Genomic DNA, 22,045 nt, shown 5'->3' with positions numbered 1-22,045 from the left:
CGGTATCACTCCAGAGATTTCTGTGGCAAACACCTGAGCTTTCTTCTTCAAACAGCGTCATATAACCTAACCGTATATGTAGCCTATCATGAAAACATATTTGAAACGCATGTAGAGAAATAACCTCCTCGCGAAAAATTTACATGTAAATAGCCGTAACTAGATGCGAGAAGATATGAAATATTCTCTGAAATCAGTGATGTACTCTGCCATTTCTTGAGGTGTATCACATTCTTACTTAATTTCCGTATATAACATTAAAATTAAGATATCGTTTACTTCAGTCTTTATTTTTAACGAGTTAACAACTGCTGTCGGCCACGTTATTTACGCATTTATTACGAAAACGTGTTTTCCTCTTTCATTTCGAATTTTCTTTAGTGAACAGCAGTCAATGGGTATTACTAATAAACTCCAACATCGCCTTTGAATGTCAACGAGAGAGCTCGCAAATGCACAAAGTGAGAAAACTATACCGTACCGAAGATGATCGATAGCATTTTGTTGCAAACGTTTCAGTTTTCTTATTCAAACAGCGTCACGTATCCTAACTTAACCGTACAATACGTATGATGAAAACACACTTCAAGCGCCAGTAGAGAAATTATACCTTTCCCGCTATAAATTTTCATAATAGCCTTTCCGTAATTTAACCAGACGAGACAAAATATAAACTAACCTCTGAAATCAATTAAGCACTCTGCCATATCTCAAGGTGTATCCCATTCTTACTTAATTGCAGTATTTAGCCTCAAAATTAAGCAGTGGTTTAGTCAGCCTTAATTTTAACGAGTTAACAACCGTAATCGGTCACGTTATTTACGCATTTATTACGAAAATATGTTCTCTTTCATTTCGAATTTTCTTTACGGAACAACTGTCGACGGATATTACTAATCGACTCCGACATCGCCTTCGAATGTCGACGAGAGAAATCGCTAGTGCACATAGCGAGGAAACGATGCCGAAGGTAATCGATCGCATGCAATATCATCGCTGGGGGTGCATAAATATCGGTACCGTAACGGAAACAATTGCGCACGCGCTTAATCGCTCGTAATAACGGATGCGCCAGTGATAGGGTTCTCGCTGTAACCGAAGGACGATACACAGTTTAATATAGGAATTTTGAAGGGACAGAACGAGGTCGTCGCTATAACGGAGTTCTCGTTATATGCCGTACTCGCTATAGCGGACTTCTACTTAATTTTATATTTAAAGTCCACCTTTTCAATACAAATTATAAATATACATTCCACAGATGAAGACATTTATAATATGTAAATCATTTATAATTTATATTGAAAAGGTTGACATTAAATACAAAATATTAACTATTATTGTAAATTCAAAGGGACCACAGAAAGGAGGCCTTCGTCTAGTGTTTGCAGTTTCTAAATGTACTCTTTTGTTTTCATCAAGTCAGTACGATTGTAAATTACTTTTGAATTGCCAACTCGTTTGCAGTGGGCACGGAGGAGAACCAATTGTCCATTCCCACGCTCCGACCAAAGCCTTGAATTCACACTTGATGTATTATCCAAATGAGAAGGTCCCTCTGGTTGATTTCGAAAATAAACTTCAATACTTTGTGTACAAAATATTCTCACATCTACTACAGCAAACATTTTCAAACCGTACTTGGCCAGTGTGGGTTTCTTTCATATATTGCCATAGAGAACACCTTCCTCGAAATAACTGTAAAATGTCATCATATGTTGGGTTATTTCTTCAAAGAAAAAAGATGCTCCATACTGCAGTAATGATCTCAGAATTCCTGGCCTCCCCTGTCACTCCTACAAGGTGAATTACAAGGCTCCTCCTTGGTCTGTGTCTGTGCTGAGTTGATGTGTGGATACCCCATTGCCTTGCCTTGCCAGGGCGAGTGCAATGAGGCCTAAAACTAACAGCACTTTGTTCCTCTTCACCATTTTCAGGAGGTTGTTCCCATTACAAGATATTAGAATCATTCCGTATTGACGGTTTTCACTTTACAATGGCGAAAAATGAAAGTATCCTCCTATTCAATACATCATATATTCCGTCATTAGACGGAGTAAACAAGTTCAGACATGTTTCGGCTCGTTTGAGCCATCTTCAGTGAAAAAATTAGGGGGGTTGGAATAATTTACATAATATGAGTTGAAAAAATGCTAAAAAACATAATGAAAGCGCAAATGAAAAAACAAACAAAAGAGATCCTAGACGGAAACAAAATAGCATAAATATACAATATTTACATCAATATGCAGAGCAAAAAACAACTTATTGCGAACAAAAATCAGTGAAACAGGTGTTAATTTGAAATAATATTTGATACTAAAAACTGCGTTAACCTAAGAAACAAGGGAATGAGAAAACAAATGATGCAGGTGGAAATGAATAATAGTAGCACATGGTGAGGTTGTGGACCTCATAGTTTACAAATTATTAGTTTATAAAACGACAAAACAGTTTGAAATCGCTGTCAAAATCCTAGTGGAAACCCATCACATAAAATTGGTCAGGAGGAGAGCGGGAGCAAACATTTTGAGAGAAACCAAGCTTGAATTAATCTGCAGGCGAAAAGCCTGTGATAAGGAGAAAAAACACCTTAAATTTAAGGCCTACTGCACACCGTAAGTTTAAGCTTTCTTCACAACCATTCCACACTTTTTACTTATCAACCCATGTTTCTCATACAACCTCATTTTTCGATTACAGATTAGAACTTCATTGACGGTTTCCACTAGATCACTACAATTTACTATGCATCTGTCTTCTACCTAACACAGCTTCTCATATTTTTATATGCGGCCCTTCCGACCCCTCTATAATAAGGCAAAACACCAGCCAACATTATGAAACAATAATGAAGAAAGGGACCGCTAGATTGAGAAGATATTAAGAATGCTGCTATTTCTGAAGCCTTAAATTTAAGGTGTTTTTTCTCCTTATCACAGGCTTTTCGCCTGCAGGTTAATTCAAGCTTGGTTTCTCTCAAAATGTTTGCTCCCGCTCTCCTCCTGACCAGTTTTATGTGATGGGTTTCCACTAGGATTTTGACAGCGATTTCAAACTGTTTTGTCGTTTTATAAACTAATAATTTGTAAACTATGAGGTCCACAACCTCACCATGTGCTACTATTATTCATTTCCACCTGCATCATTTGTTTTCTCATTCCCTTGTTTCTTAGGTTAACGCAGTTTTTAGTATCAAATATTATTTCAAATTAACACCTGTTTCACTGATTTTTGTTCGCAATAAGTTGTTTTTTGCTCTGCATATTGATGTAAATATTGTATATTTATGCTATTTTGTTTCCGTCTAGGCTCTCTTTTGTTTGTTTTTTCATTTGCGCTTTCATTATGTTTTTTAGCATTTTTTCAACTCATATTATGTAAATTATTCCAACCCCCCCTAATTTTTTCACTGAAGATGACTCAAACGAGCCGAAACATGTCTGAACTTGTTTACTCCGTCTAATGACGGAATATATGATGTATTGAATAGGAGGATACTTTCATTTTTCGCCATTGTAAAGGTTGTTCCCATTCACTGAGGTGGTCATTATTTACAAACTCATCTACCTCAGAATCATCAGAAGAACTGTTACAGTACTGAAACATATTCCCTCCATAGTCCAGTTCCTCCTCAAGCTAATTAGCCTTTGGTTTTCAATACTCATATTGTAAACAATGTAAACAATAATTAAAACCGGGTTATTAATCATAATAATTCTAAGAATTTGGCAAGCCAAACACAAAGTATGGAAATTGTGAATCAAAATCAGTAGAAAAAGTAACACAGATGGTCTAAGGTGAGAACTCTGCTCACTGGTATGTAGTAGTGTACAGTTCAGTGGCACTGAACTCACTGAAGGTGATGCAGCTGCATTCTGACTAATCCCCCTCACTCCTAACATTCCAGTGAGCAGCTACTCATAGTTACACGCCACTATCTACGGCTTCCAGCCTTTTCAGCAAAATTATTTTATTAGTGAGAGTTACGCTCACCCCTCAACCAACGGTGGGTTAATATTATGAAGGCAATTGTTCTTGGTGCTATTGTAACTAGTATTATTGTTGTCTATACTGTATTCTTATTAATCACTATTATGTTAATATTTATTATTATTATTATTATTATTATTATTATTATTATTATTATTATTATTATTATTATTATTATTATTATTATTATTATTAATGTTATTATCATGAATTGTTAACTATACCAGTATTAATTTTTACAAAATTATTGTTCCATGTTATCAGTCATCCTGATGACTATTGTTTATTATATTTCTAAAGTATTTATCAATGTTAAATGTGCCGTGTAATTTTTGTGAGTATTATGTATTATAATTTTCTGACACAAGTCATATTTCATTTACTCACGGCACAGATAATTCTATGTTTACATACCTGTGTCAAGCAAACATATTTCTTTTATTTTATCCTTCAGTCTTAACAAGATTTACTCAGTGCCTCGCATGAAGTTATGTACAACATATGTTCATTAGTAGGTAATGAACTTGCCATGTCACGTCACACTGACCTCTACACTGTGTCAATAACCTGCCCTTGAAACTCGTTCTTCTGGCCATGTCACTCAAACAGCTGTTATGTAAACACACCATATGTCACCTGTACTCAAGACGAACTTGTTTGTTTGTTTGTTTATTTGTTTATTTATTTATTTGTTTGTTTTTTGTTTGTTTGTTTGTTTGTTTGTTTGTTTATTACATAATCAAAACAAGTTTCCAGTAATCAGGCACAGTAAACATTGTCACTTCATTTTACCCACAACAAAGTATCAACTTATCTTAACCTCTGCAATTGCTATAACCAGTTTAACATACTTCTATGTAATACGTATATTGTAATGTATCAGTGTATATCAAGAAAAAATGCACTCATCAAGAATGAAATCAGTGAAATACGAACAGTACACGATCAGTGTGTTCCATGTGAAAATGTTATTTATGTGTATATAAATGTAGTACTATGTTTCTGAAAATAAATGGACATAGCAGGGATCCACAAGTGCATTGCGGACTTGCCTTGTGGTCCAGAACTATTACGACAACTATGTTGGCAAACTCACACTCTTTTAGTATAAAAACATGTATGTACGAAACTCCACAGTATGAAAATTCATCTCAAAATTTTGTATAAAACGAAGGCCAAAGAGCTACATGTTAAGCTGAAGGCCCACCTTTCCCACCATTTGCGCTATCCATGCATCTTGGTAGGTGTGCTATTTACCAACTGATGAGCCCAAATTAGCCCTCTGGGATGAAACGCTGGCAACCAGGAATGAGTTAGCTGGAAAATTTCTAATGTCCAGCTATATTGGTATTACAAATTTACTCTTTCAGGACAAATATTTTGGGTTCTTTATGGGAATCAACATCTATATCATATGCTGTTATGTTGGAAAAAATCATATCTAGTGTTTTCATATCCCTGTTGGATAGTTTTTATTTGTACATTCAGTGGTACGTTTTCTCACTTAACACGTTCTTTTTTGTTGTACCCTGCAGAAATGTCTTAACGAGTTGTCACTGTATTTAAATACTCTATTTTTCAAAACGAAAGAAACTGTTAACGCCATTCTCACTACTTGATTTACATCAGACATTATTATCCACTCACCAAATACCAATCAAATTATCTTTACATATCCAGGATAGCACATGCTTGAGGACAGTCTTACTCATGCAGAGTTTTACGTCCCATGGGCACACAGTGTATTAGTGGGTGGTCAGTGAATACGCTTCAGTTACAGTGACATTGTGGTATGTCAAAGGTTTTAAAACTCAGTGCCTGTGGGGGTGGGAAGGTTTGCTAGTCAGTCTTAATATTAAATCGAAATGCAGGCAAGAAACTAATGAAGAACAAAGGAGGGCCTCACCAAATCTGCATAGAACAAGTAGGAAAAGCAGTATCTTTTTGTGCAAGCAGGTGACTGTGCAAAATGCCTACTATGTTGGCAGTCTGTTTTATGGAAAAGGTATGTGGCATAGTTTAAACAAATAGAATCTGCAACAGATCGTGAACAATTGCCTATGATGATATGTCTGTTAATATAGAACACAGTAAAAGTCAAACATGAATATGTGAAAATGATAGGTTTTCCTTGCAATTATTGTGTTTTTCATTCTTTGAGAATGGTGCGAGGAAAGCTTCTTACTGACAATCGAATGTCATTGCTCCTGTACCGTTGTCAGTGTGTTCACTCTGTTGCTTGACTGTGACATTTGCTTGGGATGTAAGCTGCCGGCATGTCGGTCAAACCAGCCCAGGCGCACTGGGGTGATCTCGACTCTGCTGCTCAACTCTGTTTGAGAAGACTCTCAATGACTACGTTTAATGTTTCTTAAGGTCTTCTAGGAGACTGTAACTGGTAATCACTGTTATGTAGTGCCTCTAGAATAGCACAGAAGTTAGTAGCATTTCCTGCTTTAGGATATTCCACTGTAGCAACAGAAGACTTTCTTTCACTTCTATTCTCTTGGCTCATACCTGGCAACCTTACTGGTCTTTGTTTTGAAATCCATAGGTGACATTTTGCATTGATTAACCACTGTAGACATGAATGTTTTGAGAATTTTTCACTCAAAATTATAATTTATTTTTCAGCATGGTGTTACTGCTGCACATATTGCTGCAGGTCAAGGTCATACTGCAATATTATCTCTTCTTCAAGCCAGGGGAGCCAACCTCCATGTCATAGACAGTCATGGAGACACTCCCATTATGTGGGCTGCTCGCCATGGCCAGATAGACACACTGAAGTTGCTTCTGAATGCTGGTGTGGCCATCGTTTGTCAAAATAAGGTACAATTTGACTAAGATTTAACAGTGTTTTGGAGTAAATATAAGTGTTGCCTGCTCATATATTTTGTAATATCTAGATCTCAGTTTTCAAGAGATGTTACTGTATACGATCAAGAGGAAAGATCATACTTGTACTTGTGGATTACAGTGGTGGAGAATCATGGCAGAAACATGCTGAGAGGGTTCACATAAACAAAAGTGTGTAAAACCAGATACTGGAAGTCATAATGTACAGCAAGTATGAAAATAACTATGCATTCACAAAAAAGTATAGCAGGACTTCATTGATAAATAATTATATAGCACTATAGTAGAATATTAAGTAATTAATGTAGGTTTTCGTGGCTCATAGTATTAACGTAAATAAATAAATGAACATTGGATTAAAGCCATTATGTTTATTTAATGAAGCCGAGCTTTCAGTCAAATTGCTTTGGCCTTCATCAGGGCAAGTTAAATTATGCTTCCGACAGTAAGCAAAGAAATTAAAAGAAATGTGGAAGTAATCTTGATCCATGAAGGTATGATGTCACTGTTACGGCATCTCTTCAAGAAGGCTAGTCTGGCGATTGACTTAGATATTTTCTTTCTCAATTCACCGAACTTTCTAACCTTCAAGTACATATCCTCTCCATAGAGGTTACTAAGTATACTATGAGCCACGAAAACCTACGTTCATTACTTAGTAACCTCTATGGAGAGCATATGTACTTGAAGGTTAGAAAGTTCAGTGAATTGAGAAAGAAAATATCTATGTCAATCGCCAGGCCAGCCTTCTTGAAGAGATGCCGTGACAGTGACATCATTCCTTCATGAATCAAGATTACTTCCACGTTTCTTTGAATTCCTTTGCTAACTGTCGGAAGCATAATTTAACTTGCCCTGATGAAGGCCAATGCAATTTGGCTGAAAGCTTGGCTTCATTAAATAAACATAGTGACTTTAATCCAGTGTTTATTTATTTATGTTTATGGTGGAATATTGTTCAAATAACCCTACAACTAGAGGATTAGTGGAATAAAAAAAAATTAAAACATTATTCACAGTTTAATTCATGATTAACAGCGCCCACTCGTCAGTTGCAAATGGAAGTTTCCAAAGTCTCATTACCTATCATCATCATCATCATCATCATCATCATCATCATCTCCAGTTTCCAGCTGTTGGCCAGGTCTGCTTGCAACATAAGCCTCTCCAACTCTTCCTTCTCCGTACACACTCTTCCACTCCTTTTCTCCACCTGTCTCTTGGTCTTGCTCTTGGTCATTTTCTTGTTACCTCCATTCCATGCATCCTCCTCAGTATCCTTTCCTCTGTCATTCTCTTCATGTGTCCATACCATCTAAGTCTAGATGCCTCTATCCTGTTCTGTAGTGGCTTTTCTTTGACTATATCTCTGACCTTCTTGTTTCTCATCTTATCCATTCTTTTCACTCCTATCCTGCTTCTCTGAAATTTCATTTCACTTGCCTGTTTCATAGTTATGGCTCTGCTTCAATGCCCAAGTTTCTGCTGCATATGTCGGAATAGGTACATAGTACGTCCTGTATATCACTCTTTTGCTTCTCTGAGGGACATCCTTGCTCCAAACCAGGCTTTTGACACTTTTCAGAAATGCTCCTGCTTGTCTTCCGTGCTCGGTTATTTCTTTATCATTTCTTCCACTTTCCTCCATGATACTTCTCAGGTACTTGAAACCTTCCTAAGCTGTTCCCCTCCAAGCATTATCCCTCTCGTAGGTCTCTCCTTCTTTCTAGTTGTGATCACTATCTTGCTCTTTTTGGCATTAAATTTCATTCCATATTGTTTCCCTTCCTCTTCCCATGCATCTGTTTTTTCTGGATATCCTCTTCTTTTTCACCCCAGACTAACAAGTCTTCTGCAAACATCATCACTTTCATTTTTCCTTCCCCAATTTTCCTTGCCACTTTTGTCATTAGCTTGTCCATTACTACAATGAAGAGCAAAGAAGACAGAGCACTTACTTGTCTTAGTCCAATTTTTTTGCTCAAACCAGTCTGTTCTCTCTCCTCCTACTTTCACACAACTGACACTTCCATGGTACATCTCCCTTACTCTTTGTATTGTCTGCTTCTCGACACCTTATCTGTAAGGCTTACCATACCTTGTTTCTGCACACATGATCATATGCTTTCTCCCTGTCCAAGACAGCCATCATTAGATTTTTACCCTACTCATAATGATGCTCTTGTAAATTGTCTTACTGCGAATATAAGGTCTACTGTGGACCTTCCTGATCTGAAGCCATACCACTCTTAACTTCTCTTCCACACTCTTTCTGATTCTGTTCTCCAGAATCTTCGCATACACCTTTGCACAGTGACATGTCAGTGTGAATCTCCTATAGTTTTTAAAGTATTTCTTATTCCCCTTTTTGAAGATGGGTATGATTATCCCCTTCTTCCAGTCTTCAGGGATTTTCCTCCTCTCCTTCCATACTACTTTCAACACATGATAAAGCCACTGTTTCCCTACCTCTTCTGCTGCCTTCACCATCTCAGTATTTACTTCATCTAAACCTGGGGCTTTCCTTCCTTTCATCTTGTCCAGTGCTACCTCCACTTATATTCATCTTTTTCTGTGTTCCTTCCTTCCTTCCTTCCTTCCTTCCTTCCTTCCTTCCTTCCTTCCTTCCTTCCTTCCTTCCTTCCTTCCTTCCTTCCTTCCTTCCTTCCTCAGTGCATCCTTGTGGGTTTAGTAAATCTTCAAAACACTCCTTCCACATTCCTTTGAGTGTCTCTTTTTACTGCACTTCATTTCCTTTTTTATCTATCATTATAACATCTTCCCTCATATCTTTCCTCCTACTCTTGACCATTCTATACAGTACTTTTTTATTTCCTTTGCTATCTTCTTCCATAATGTTTGTCCATTTTTGCATCCATTTTTTCTTCTCCTCTTTTACATCCTTTTTAACTTCTTCCTTCTTGGTCTTATTTTCCTGTCTTGTCTCCGTTGTCCTCTATTGAAACCACACTCTAAAAGCTTTATTCTTCTCTCCAACTGCCACTTTAACTCTGTCGTTGTGGTTTTGGGGTTTGAATCAAAAAAGTGAAAGATTTTTTTAGTTGACTTTCTTCTGTCCATTCTTTTCAGATGACCGTAAAATCGTGCCCGTCTTTTTCTGATTGTGTCGGTAATTTTCTCTATTTTGCTGTAGACTTCCTCTTGGATCTCTTTTGATGGATTCCATTTCTGTACTTTGATCCCAAGATTCCTCTCACAATTTTGCATTCTCTTTTCTCCAGTTCTTCAAGGAGTCCTTTGCTGGCATTTAGAGACAGGGTTTCGACTGCATATAGAACTACTGGCTTCAGAACTGTTTCATAGCGACAAATCTTGGTGTTTTGGGAAAGACATTTTTTGTTGTAGATTGTGCGGGATGTTTGGTAGGCTATTTCCAGTTTGTGTATTCGTTCCTGAAGTGCTTCTTTGTCCAGTCCATTTTTCATGATGATCTCACCCAGGTATTTGAATTTGTCTACTCGGGTGATGTCCCCGTATTTTGTATGGAGTTTTGGTGGAGCCTCTTTGATGTTAGTCATTACTTCTGTTTTCTCAAACGATATCTGCAAACCAGTTTGTTTGGCAATTTCCTTTAAAACTTCAACTTGAGCTCTAGCGGTTTCTATGTCGTTTGAGAGAACAGCAATATCATCGGCAAATACTAAGCAGTCTGTTGCGATCCCCTTGGATTTGGTTCCTATTCTCAATGGACTGTAGTTGGTTTCCTGTAATCTCACCCGGCAGGTTCTGATGATCTTTTCAAGAACACAGTTGAAGAGTATCGGGGATAGCCCATCACCTTGCCGGACTCCTGTTTTGATGTCAAAGGAATGCAAGAGACATCTGTGGAACTTCACCTTGGATTTTGTATCGGTCAGGGTGGCTCTAATTAATGTCAGCAGTTTCAAATCAACTCCAAATTCATTTAAGATGTTTAGCAGGACTTCCCGGTCAATGGAGTCGTACGCTTTCTTGAAGTCCACAAAGACAGACACATACTGCTTGGACCTTAGTGTACAATATCTGATGATCGTTTTGAGATTTTGGATCTGTTCAGCTGTTGAGCGACCTTTTCTGAACCCTCCTTGGTATTCACCTATTTGATGTTCGACTTGTGCTTCCAAACGCTCCAGGATGGCAAGTGATAGAATTTTGTAAGTCACGGGTAGCAAAGATATTCCTCTGTAGTTGTTGATGTACTTCATGCTGCCTTTTTTGTGTAATGGATGGATCAAAGCTATTTTCCAATCTTCGGGTAGGTTCTCCTTGTTCCAAATTTCTTCTATTTGCTTTTGCAAGATATCAAGTGATTCCTCTGGGGCATATTTCCATAGTTCTGCTACTACTGAGTCTTCCCCCGGTGCTTTGTTATTTTTGAGACGGGCAATGTGGTGCTTCATGTCATCTCTGTCGGGTGGTCTGGAATCTGGGTACCTGAGTAAGGGTTCCTTGGTCTCAATGGCGCTTTGCGGTTTAGAGCAATTAAGTAAATTCTTGAAGTAATCTGCCAGAAAGCTGCAATTTTCTTCATTTGACGTCGCCAGTGTGCCGTCCTTTCGCTCCAAGCATAGAGATGGTGGTTTATAGCCAGTGAGTTTGCGTTTGAAGGCTCTGTAGTACTCTCTGCTTTCATTCATCCTAAAGTTTTGTTCTAGCTTTTCAATGAGAGATTTTTCATATTTACGTTTCTCAGTTCTGAACACCCTAGCTGCTTGGGCACATTGGGTTTTGTAGGTTTCCCAATCATTTTCTGATTTCGTAGAGTAGTACTGTTTCCACGCATTGAGTCTTTCTTGGAGGACTGATTCGCACGTACTATTCCACCAGGCATGCTTTTTGCTTCTCTTGATTTCTGCAACGTCTTTGGCGGCCTCAACAAGGAGACTTTTGGCGTTGTTAAAGTCACAGTCATTTGGTCTAGCCTTCTGGAACTCCTCGACCCTTTGCCGAAGTTTATCATTGTCGAAGCGTGTGATCTGTTTGGTTGTCTTCCTTGTGTTTGCGGGAATTGGTTTGAATTTGATAAGAGACATATAATGATCTGAGGCCACATTGATGCCTTTCTTTACCTTAACATTCATAATCTCAGGGCTGTTTCTCCTGGAGATTGCAACATGATCAATTTGGAACTCTCCGTGAGCTTGGACGGGAGAATGCCAAGTCATTTACTTTCTGGGTAGATGCGAAAGTGGGTCGACATGACCTGCAGGTTGTGATTTTCGCAAATGGACACCAGTCTTTTGCTGTTGGGATTGGTTTCTTTTGTGAGCAGGGTAATTGCCTATAACTTTCTTGTACTTCTGTTCACGACCTAGTTGGGCATTGAAGTCACCCAAAAGAAGCTTGACATGGTGTTTGGGGATTTTGTTTAATTTTTCATCCAGTAGGTCCCAAAAATTATCAACTTCGTCTGGATCAGACTTGTTCTTATCGTTTGTAGGAGCATGTGCGTTAACTAGGGCGTAGATTTTGTTCGCGCATTTAATTGTGAGTATAGACAATCTGTCATTCACAGGTTCGAAATTTGCAACTGATTTAAGGATCTTGGTTCCAACAGCAAACGCGGTTCCAAGCATCACAGCTCCATTGAGGATTTCTCTTTGCGCCTTGCTCTTGAAAAATCGGTAGCCTTCGGATTCAAAAATCTCTTCATCTGGGTACCTTGTTTCCTGTACAGCCATTATGGATATCTGATTTTAGTGAAGAGCTTTGGTGAGGGTTTTCAGCTTGCCAGTTTGTGTAAGTGAATTTATGTTGAAAGTTGCTAGAAAGGTTTTAGATTTTGGCCTGAGTTTTTGACTCTTCGGGGTACACCGAGACGCTCCGATTCGTCTCTTGCATGATGTCGAGTCTCCCCCAGAATCCGAACGAGACTCGTGCACGACGAGGGATTTATCCGAAGATTTACCCCCTTGAGTATGTTTCTTGAAATGTTGTGCCATCATGCTTTTTGACCTGACTTTGCTTTGGACGGGTACCCATCCTTTTACAACTAGGGTTGTTAGCCCTAGAGGTTGCCTCAAGATGTTTTCTGGCTTCTGGTCATTTACCGGTCTTCGCCGTAACCCTGGCAAGGGACCAGTTTTTTTTTTCACGGTGGTATTTTATTTCCCTACTACCCTCTGACTCTGCTGGCGGCAGAGCCAGCGAGCTTCCCCAATTCCAATGGGACGCGCCCGATGGAGGTAACCAGTAAATCCCCACACGGGTTAATTTTATATATATATATACATTTACCAATGCTGAAGGTGAGATGGATAGATTGAATCACAGATGAAGAGATACTGAATCAAATTGGTGAGAGGAGATCGATTTGACTAAATTTGAAGAAGAGATAGAATGATAGGACAGATCTTAAGACACCCAGGACCTGTGCAGTTGGTTTTTGAAGGAACTGTAGGCAGTAAGAACAGTAGGGGTAGACCAAGGTATGAATATGACAAGCAGATTAGAGCAGATGTAGGATGCAGCAGTTACCGTTGAAATAAAAAGGTTAGCATAGGATAGGGTGGCATAGAGAACTGCATCAAACCAGTCTATGAACTGATGGCTCAAATGACAACAACGTTTATCAGATATCTTTTTTTTTTTGCTAGTTGTTTTACGTCGCACCGACACAGAGAGGTCTTACGGCGACGATGGGACAGGAAAAGCCTAGGAGTGGGAAGGAAGCGGCCGTGGCCTTAATTAAGGTACAGCCCCAGCATTTGCCTGGTGTGAAAATGGGAAACCACGGAAAACCATTTTCAGGGCTGCCGACAGTGGGGTTCGAACCTACTATCTCCCGAATACTGGATACTGGCCGCACTTAAGCGACTGCAGCTATCGAGCTTGGTATATCAGATATCTTAGTAGGAGTTGTGTCTTGTCTGAGAAGTGATATTATGGATGTGGAAATATTCTCATAGAACTGGACTGCTTATTGTAGAGGCAAGATGCGAGGAGAGGGAGTATTCATATTTGTGAAAGAAGAATTTGATAGCTACAAAATAGTAACCCTTTGAGGGGCAAATTTTAAAAATAACATTTTTGCCCTGAAAGTTGATGTAAGTTGCTCCACGAGATCACCTTTACAGTTATCAGTATTAAAAAATGAGAACGTATTTGGTGGTTGTTGTTTTAAGCCCTAGTAATTTTTTACCAAATAACTTTTATGTAATCTCCTGGCAGGTAAAATTCTTAGGCGAATATAAGTACTTACTGCATATGTTATGGTATTATTTTCCATCTTTCGGACAGATTATTGCTCATTGTTTGTAGAATAAATTTAAAGTGGTTTTGAAATGTGATCATGCAGAAATACTCAGACGAAAGAGTGTTCTTTTATATATGTTTTATGAGAATGCTCTTGCCGGCCCCGCGGTGTAGAAGTAGCATGCCTGCCTCTTACCCAGAGGCTCCAGGTTCGATTCCTGGCCAGGTCAGGGATTTTTTCTTGCCTCTGAGGGCTGGTTCGAGATCCACTCAGCCTGCGTGATTAAAATTGAGGAGCTGTCTGATGGTGAGATAGCGGCCCCGGTCTAGAAAGCTGAGAATAACGGCCAAGAGGATATGTCGTGCTGAGCAGCGGTCGCTTGGTAGGCCATGGTCCTTTGGGGCTGTTGCGCCATTGTGTTTGGTTTGGTTGGGTTTGGTTTGGTTTGGAGAATACTCTTGCCACATTGTGAATAATCTGAAAATTACTATCAATTTGATGCTGTTACCATACAGTACCCCTTGTTCTAGGGCAGCGATCCCTTGTGGATTTTCTCTCTATTACAAACATATAGGCATAAAGTGTAGCTTATTTTCGTTTGATAAAGGTACAGCCATTAGCTAGAATTGTAGTAATATGTTCTTATGCACTATGCGACTGGAAAAATACTATAGCAAAGCTCCCTGTATTTCATGTTCTGTGGTTTCAATACAAGTATAAAACAGGTTGGATATGAGGTTGTAACAAACTAAATTGTTTGATTTGACTTTAGAGATGATTTCCGGGAGTTCACCAAGAATTGCGACTACATACCAGTAAACGCATAATTATGCTGCTACTTCTTGAGAAAAGCTTGAGGTTATGGCATTATTATATTTCTATCATCTTTTCTGGTTAATGTTTGCAACTCCACAATCTCAACAATATAGTTTACAACTTATTCCCTTCACATAACACATGAAACAATGTGGTAAGAGCATTCTCATTAAACATATATAGAAGAGCACTCATCCCTCTGAGTATTTCTGCATGATCACATTTCAAAACCACTTCAAATTTATTCCACAAACAATGAGCAAGTGCAGTTCTCATTAATAAATTCCATGTGAACTTCAAAATAATCATCTGGTTTAGGTATACATGTATAGAGAATATAAAACTTTAGAGGTTTATCACTTTCCAGTGAACTGCTGTTTTAGCACACACTGGAGGTGACTGTTTCAGAAATATAGAGACAGCGCACTTAGGAAATATTAAACGGTACCTTGAACCATCCACAGGGCAAACCCGTAACCCCTAGGAAGATGAGCCTTAACCTTACCCACCCCATAGGAATCTGCCAGGCAAGAAGATTGGAGTGCGTGTTAGCCCCCGAAGGGAGTTAAAGCTAATGCGAAAGAAAGACATAAGAATGCAAGGGAAAACAATTACAACACATCACCTAAACAGGCAAATGAAAGTTAAACAAACACTTACCTTGGAAAGCGGGAGGAGTAAGCTCAAGGCCGTGGACAAAATTAAGAAAAAGAAACTGTGACAGTGCTGAATTGATTCAAAGAAATGAAAATCAACATCATTCTTGTAACACAAGGTAACTTCAATTCATAAACGATAAATTGGTTGGTATAACTCAAAAGGGAGGAAGTAAATTAATCAAATTGTCAAACTAATTAGGGTAACTCAAAAGGTAGAAAATAAGTTAATAAATGAGTCATCCAATTAATTAGGGTAACTCAAAATATAGCAAATAAATAAATGAGTTTCCCCCCAAGAAATTAGTTAATAAGATTCAAACTAAATTACACTCATAAACGTGACTGGTCACCTATCATGAAATTTTTAAATTAAAAACTTACTACTAATTAGCAATAATTACAGTATATAAAATTCAGGAAAGTAACTTTCCATTCAGTTTCCTTAAATCTTTATGTGGCTTGACTCTTAATTCCGCCAAGGTGGTCAGCGCAAGGACGTAAAATAATTTATCGGACAAGAACAGAGACGCTTCAAAAAAGTAACCCACACAGAAGATAAATAGGGCCAAAAGGAAAACATTAGATTTTTTTTGCTTTATGTCGCACCGACACTGATAGGTCTTATGGTAACGGTGGGACAGGAAAGGCCTGGGAATGGGAAGGAAGCGTCCCTGGCCTTAATTAAGGTACAGCCTGGTGTGAAAATGGGAAACCACGGAAAACCATTGTCAGGGCTGCCGACAGTGGGGTTTGAACCCTCTATCTCCCGAATACTGGATATTAGCTGCACTTAAGTGACTGCAGCTATCAAACTCGGTGAATATTAGAAGTAATATTTAACTGGAAAACCAGAATTCCAGTAAAAAAAAAAATTCACAGGCAAGAAGGTAAAATCACAATACTCGGACCCAAGCAATTATAAGCTTCCACAACAATACAATCAACAACACGTTGCTATTGCAAGCACAACCAACAACATGTCCGCCCAGGCAAAATGAAACAGATCCGGCCCAAAAGTAAAATACGCAAATATAAACAGAAAAGAATAAGGTAGGAAGTAAACCTTAAAGCCCAACGAAAAATAAAACTTAGAAGAGTGTTAGGCATATTAAAATGGGTCCTTGCGTGGACCTCCTTGATTCACAACTCAATTTTTTGCAATCAGTTTGCACAAAGATTTTAATCATAATAATTAAAATGAATTTAAAACTTTGAAAATTGGTAGGTACCGAGCATTTTCCTGAAACCTAGATGAAGTTTAGTTGATCAAACTGTTGAAGGTATTAGCCGAACAAACACTAATGTGAACACCAAAATAATTATAATAATAATAATTATTATTATTATGGTCGAGACGCGATGTATTAGAGGTTCAATTTAGGGTTCCGCAGAACAATCAATCCATTTTTCCTTCTTCAAAAAACACATGCTTGATCGATTTCAAAGGAAAGAACAGATATAATTTTGCAGGATTACCAGGTGCACCACACACTGGTCTGAAGGATGCTACTTTCCACTCGACGAAAACTGAAGAAATTTGCAGATAGACCAGCGCTGATGAATAAAATAATTAGGACAACTCCACAAACTCAATGGGCCACAATGCCCGAAGCTTCAGCCGTGATCTATATCACAGACCCACCCCATCGCGCTGCTAAGTTCCTTTACACACCTGCCGTCTATCATAGCTCACCTCGGAATGCTTGGCTTCACCACGCCGGTTAGCGAACAAGCTCTGAGGTGCTTACAAGCCATGCGTTGATTGGCTGAGACACAAGCGCGCAGTTTGCCTGAGGCAGTATCGGGAGTTCAAGGGCTAGACATTAGGGCGCAGCACCATACAGACCGAGTAGAAGAGTATAGTCAAATACCATAGGAAGTTGGCAAGATATTCCACTCTAAATAGGATGTAACAGTGTTCATTGGCAAGAAGCCTGTTGACACGAATTTCAATGGTAATAATACCAGACCGAAAAGGTTTACAAGGGAGGTCTTATTCACTTAAATACTGTCACAGTCTATACTTACCAAAGAATCCTTACAAATATACTTTTCATAATTAGGTCCATTTTTATGCAAATTCTAATGGATAAATCTAATTTATTCTGCTAAAAATATTCACCAGAGGTACTTAAAGGGTTAAGAATGAGAAAAATGAAATTCTAGGTCCCAAGTCTGGAATGAGAAAGGAGGAGGGTTTGCTGGTCTGGCACCCAGCTGTAAAACTGCCAATGCTGAGTGTTAGGCGGTGGGAAATAACCTGACTCCCTAAGGGGGCCAACGACTTCGGGTGAATGAGCTCCTTTAGGTGGGGTGATGGTCCCCACAGTGGAGGAAATGCCACTGGAATCCATTATTCAGCGTCTGTTCTCCAGGTTACTGGCGGCTGCACAAGTCGTCTATACTCCAGAGGAGCGGCCTCATTATCACCTCACTGGATCACATCCAGAGTTGTAAGTTGGGACCTAGTCCCACACAGGTGACAACTTGACAGTCAACCATGGAAGGTCTTTTAAGGAATACTCCACCAGCTGAACCAAGAGTTCAGAGAAGACAACTTTCGGATACGGTGGGCTGCCACCTAAAAGTTACTGTGAAGTCGGAGGCATGGAAATAACCCAGTACCTCATACACGAACGAGACAGAATCAAGAATCAGATCAAAGCAGATAATATACTTCTCTACACACAATATAAACTCAGTCATGCAAACCGGTAAACTAAAAGTGATCACCGACATAATGGACCAACACAAAATTCTTATCATGGGATTACAGGAAATTAGAAACACTGACCAGGATGCCTTGGAATCTCAAGAGTACAGATTTTATAAAGGTATACGTGGGAAGAGAGTGATGAAGAATGCCCACAATTTGGAACAGGATTTTTGGTCAGCCTTAAAATAATAAACTCAGTTCAAGATTTCAAATCACAGTCTCCACAATTCTCAACACTCACCTTAAAGGCATCTAATAAAATCTATACTATAATAAATGCCAATGCTCCCACTAATGATAAAAACAACAACTCAAAAGACCATGAGGAAACAGAAGAATTTTGGGACCTATTGGACCAGACCATAGATAACATCCCCAAACACCATGTAAAATTATTAATAGGCGACTTCAACGCTCAACTAGGCAGAGAAAGAAAATACTGTGACATCATCGGAAAATGGCCTGCACACAAGAAAACAAATAAAAATGGAGAGAGACTAGTTGACCTGTGTAGAAACCATAATTTAATCTTAAAATCTACATGTTTTAAGAAGAAACTTCAAAAACTCAAAACATGGAAACGCCCTGACTACACTAAAGGAGAATGGTAATTGGATCACATCTGCATGGACAAATATCACCACAAAGAGATCTATAACGTCAAAGTCCTCCGAGGAATAGACACAGGTTCAGATCACTTTGTAGTTAAAATTAAAATTAAACTCATTCTCCAGAGGAGACAGCAAAAGCAAGCCCTTAAAACTAAAAGAAAAATAGATCCTACCTAGTTTATCAACAGCAAAAATTACCAGAAAGCAACTGAAAAAATAAAAATCACAGATAAACTTGAAGACTTAGTACACAACCTTAAACAAATTGCAGAAGACCTGGCTCCAATTAAACCATGTAAAAATAACACCAATGGTGGAACAGTAAATGTGATGAAACAGTGGAGAAAAGACATCCAGCATGGCTAATACATCAGTCCCAAAAAACAGAAGTATCCTATCAAAATCTAGTAAAACAGAGAAAAACCAACCTCGATAGCTGCAGTCGCTTAAGGGCGGCCAGTATCCAGAAATCGGGAGATAGTGGGTTTGAGCCCCACTGTGGCAGCCCTGAAGAGGGTTTTCCATGGTTTCCCATTTTCACACCAGGCAAATGCTGGGGCTGTACCTTAATTAAGGCCACGGCCACTTCCTTCCAATTCCCAGGCCTTTTCTATTCCATCGTTGCCATAAGACTTATCTGTGTCGGTGTGACATAAAGCAAAAAAAAAAAAGTGAAAAGAAACTACCCAAGTCTTAAGAAGAAAAAAACATCATCATAAGGACACACTGCAGTTAATTGAAGAGCAATTCAATAACACTCAATCAAGGGGCTACTACAAAACCTTCAGAAAGCAGCTTCAAAAATATAAACCTTCGACCCTACTGATGAAGGATGAAAATGGTAAGCTGGCTCATAACAATAAAGACAATGCAGAAATTCTGGGTGAATATTTCAACAAACTTTTAAAGTGTGAGGAACCTACAGAACTCCTTCATTTGGACACCAACACCCCAATAAAAACACCACCAGAGAACATCAATCCCCCCCACAATAAAGGAAGTCTACCAAGCTCTGAATAAATTAAATAACTACAAAGTGCCAGGAGAAGATCAGACCTTTTGCAGAAATCCAGAAATATGCAGGAACATCAGCAAAAGTTGCCCTCCATCAACAACTTGTCTCTATCTGGATTAAAGAAGAACTACCAGAACACTGGACAACAGCCCTCATTCACCCACTGCACAAAAAACGGGACAAAACGGACCCTAATAAGTACAGGGGAATCTCGCTCCTAGACATAACATACAAAATATTTTCAATAATCATCTTCAATAGGATAAGTTTACAACTTGAGAAAGAACTAGGAGAATATCAAGGAGGTTTCAGACCCTGGAGGAGCTGTCTTGATCAGATCATGAGTCTTAAGTTGATAATGGACGATAACACGAGGAGAAACAGAGATATGGTGATAACATTTGTACATTTCAAGAAAGCTTACGATTGCATCCATAGAGAATCTCTGTTCAAGATTTTAAGACACCTTGGGACTACACCCCAAATTAATAAACATGATAAAATTGACTCTCACTGACACCAAATCAAAAGTGAAGTTTAGGGGTGAAACATCTGAGACATTTGAAATTAAAACTGGACTACAGCAGGGAGATGGGCTCTCACCATTATTATTTAATTGTGCTCTAGAAATGGTAATGAGGGCATGGTTTGGGATATGTCCCCCCAAAGTAAAGATTGGCCGAAAAATCAAATCAAATTGCCTGGGTTTCGCTGACAATTTAGCATAAACCCAGATATCAGAACTTCAAAACATTGCAGATAAATTTGGCCTCAAAAATCATTTGAAATAACAGAAATTATGCCCCAGAAACCAACAGAACTAAAAGAAGTTACCATAAATGGTAATAAAATCAAAATAGTAACTCAATTTAAATATCTTGGAGAGTAATAACACATAACCTAAATGAAAAAATCTCATTCCAAACAAGAACAAATAGATTAGCTAAAGCACAAAAATTAACATGGGATATCTACAAAAAGAAATGTCTGTTAATAAATGCAAAAGTAAAACACTACAATACAGTTATAAAACCGGAAGCTACATATGCAGCAGAAACACTTTTTCATCTGAATAAACAATCAAAGACTGAGACTTCAGAAAATTGAAAGGAGGATTGGAAGAACCTGCATCAACAAAAAATACCAGAAAGATGCACAGTGGCAGTTAATACCTAACAAAGTCATGTACAAAGAGCTTGAACCCATGACAGATACTATGCGTAAGAGGAGACTGGGATTCTTTGGACATATCATGTGGATGCAGGATTCGAGACTTCTGAAACAACTAGTACAACATAATCTCGTCTCAAAAAATACCACAACAGGATGTAAATGGATCGGAGAAGTAAGAGAGGATCTGAAAGAAATAGGCCTTACAACAGAAGACACCACAAATTGAATACAAAACTCAAGAATACAAACCTCCACTTTACCCTTACACAAAACAAACCAACAACACGCATATTTTCAACTGCGGAAAGGGCACGAAGATCGGAGCATCTGAAGAAGTACTGGAAGGACCGCAAAGTCCGAACAAGCCCTTCAAAGAGACCTGAATTATGGACTGACTAAAGTGATCCTATGTTGTCATAAAAGAAGAGGAGGAGGAGGAGGAGGAGGAGGAGGAGAAACTCATATCTAAAGATAATAGGCAAATCGATGTTTTTGGGGTGTACAGACATGGCAAGGGTGGGGTTGATGCTGATGTTGAATTACTTGATAAAGTAATCAGCTATGAGGGGAACGACACAGAACAGAACAATGTGGTAAGGAATGGTAAAAATTTTCTATATTATAAGGGAAATGAAAGAGATTAAGAAAGAGGTGCAGGTAGGAAAGAAATCATTAGGGATCGTTGTGGAAGTAAGGATTCACTGAAGGAACTTACTAGGAAATTGGCATTAGCAAAGAAATCAGCTAAGAATAACATAACAGTAAACATAAAATGGAAGAATATGGGTAGGTACTTTTTAACTGAAACTGGTTCCAGGAGGGACATTCCAGCGATCATTAATGGACAAGGCGAGTGTATATGCAAGAATTTACAGAAGGCAGAAATATTCAGTCAGCAGTATGATAAGATAGTAGGGTATAAGAATAGTCCAGGTTGTGGAAATGACTAATACTGGCAAAGTACTGAAATTTGCCTTTGACAATGGAGATATTTACAAAAGTTGAAAG

The 22,045-nt window shown here is 38.6% G+C and overlaps 1 protein-coding gene across 1 annotated transcript in view; it reads left to right on the top strand.

Moving 5' to 3' along the window:
• LOC136859016 (death-associated protein kinase 1) overlaps positions 1 to 22,045 on the top strand; it is a 1,193,585-nt gene that overhangs the window by 251,076 nt on the left and 920,464 nt on the right. The window contains exon 10 of the mRNA XM_068225494.1: positions 6,628 to 6,825. Within this exon, the coding sequence (XP_068081595.1) occupies positions 6,628 to 6,825 (198 nt within the window). The remainder of the gene's footprint in view (positions 1 to 6,627; positions 6,826 to 22,045) is intronic.

Source organism: Anabrus simplex, chromosome 1 (genome assembly GCF_040414725.1).
Source record: "Anabrus simplex isolate iqAnaSimp1 chromosome 1, ASM4041472v1, whole genome shotgun sequence".
Lineage (NCBI taxonomy): Eukaryota > Metazoa > Arthropoda > Insecta > Orthoptera > Tettigoniidae > Anabrus > Anabrus simplex.
Note: the sequence above shows the minus strand (reverse complement) of the source record. Positions and strands in the feature narration are given on the sequence as shown.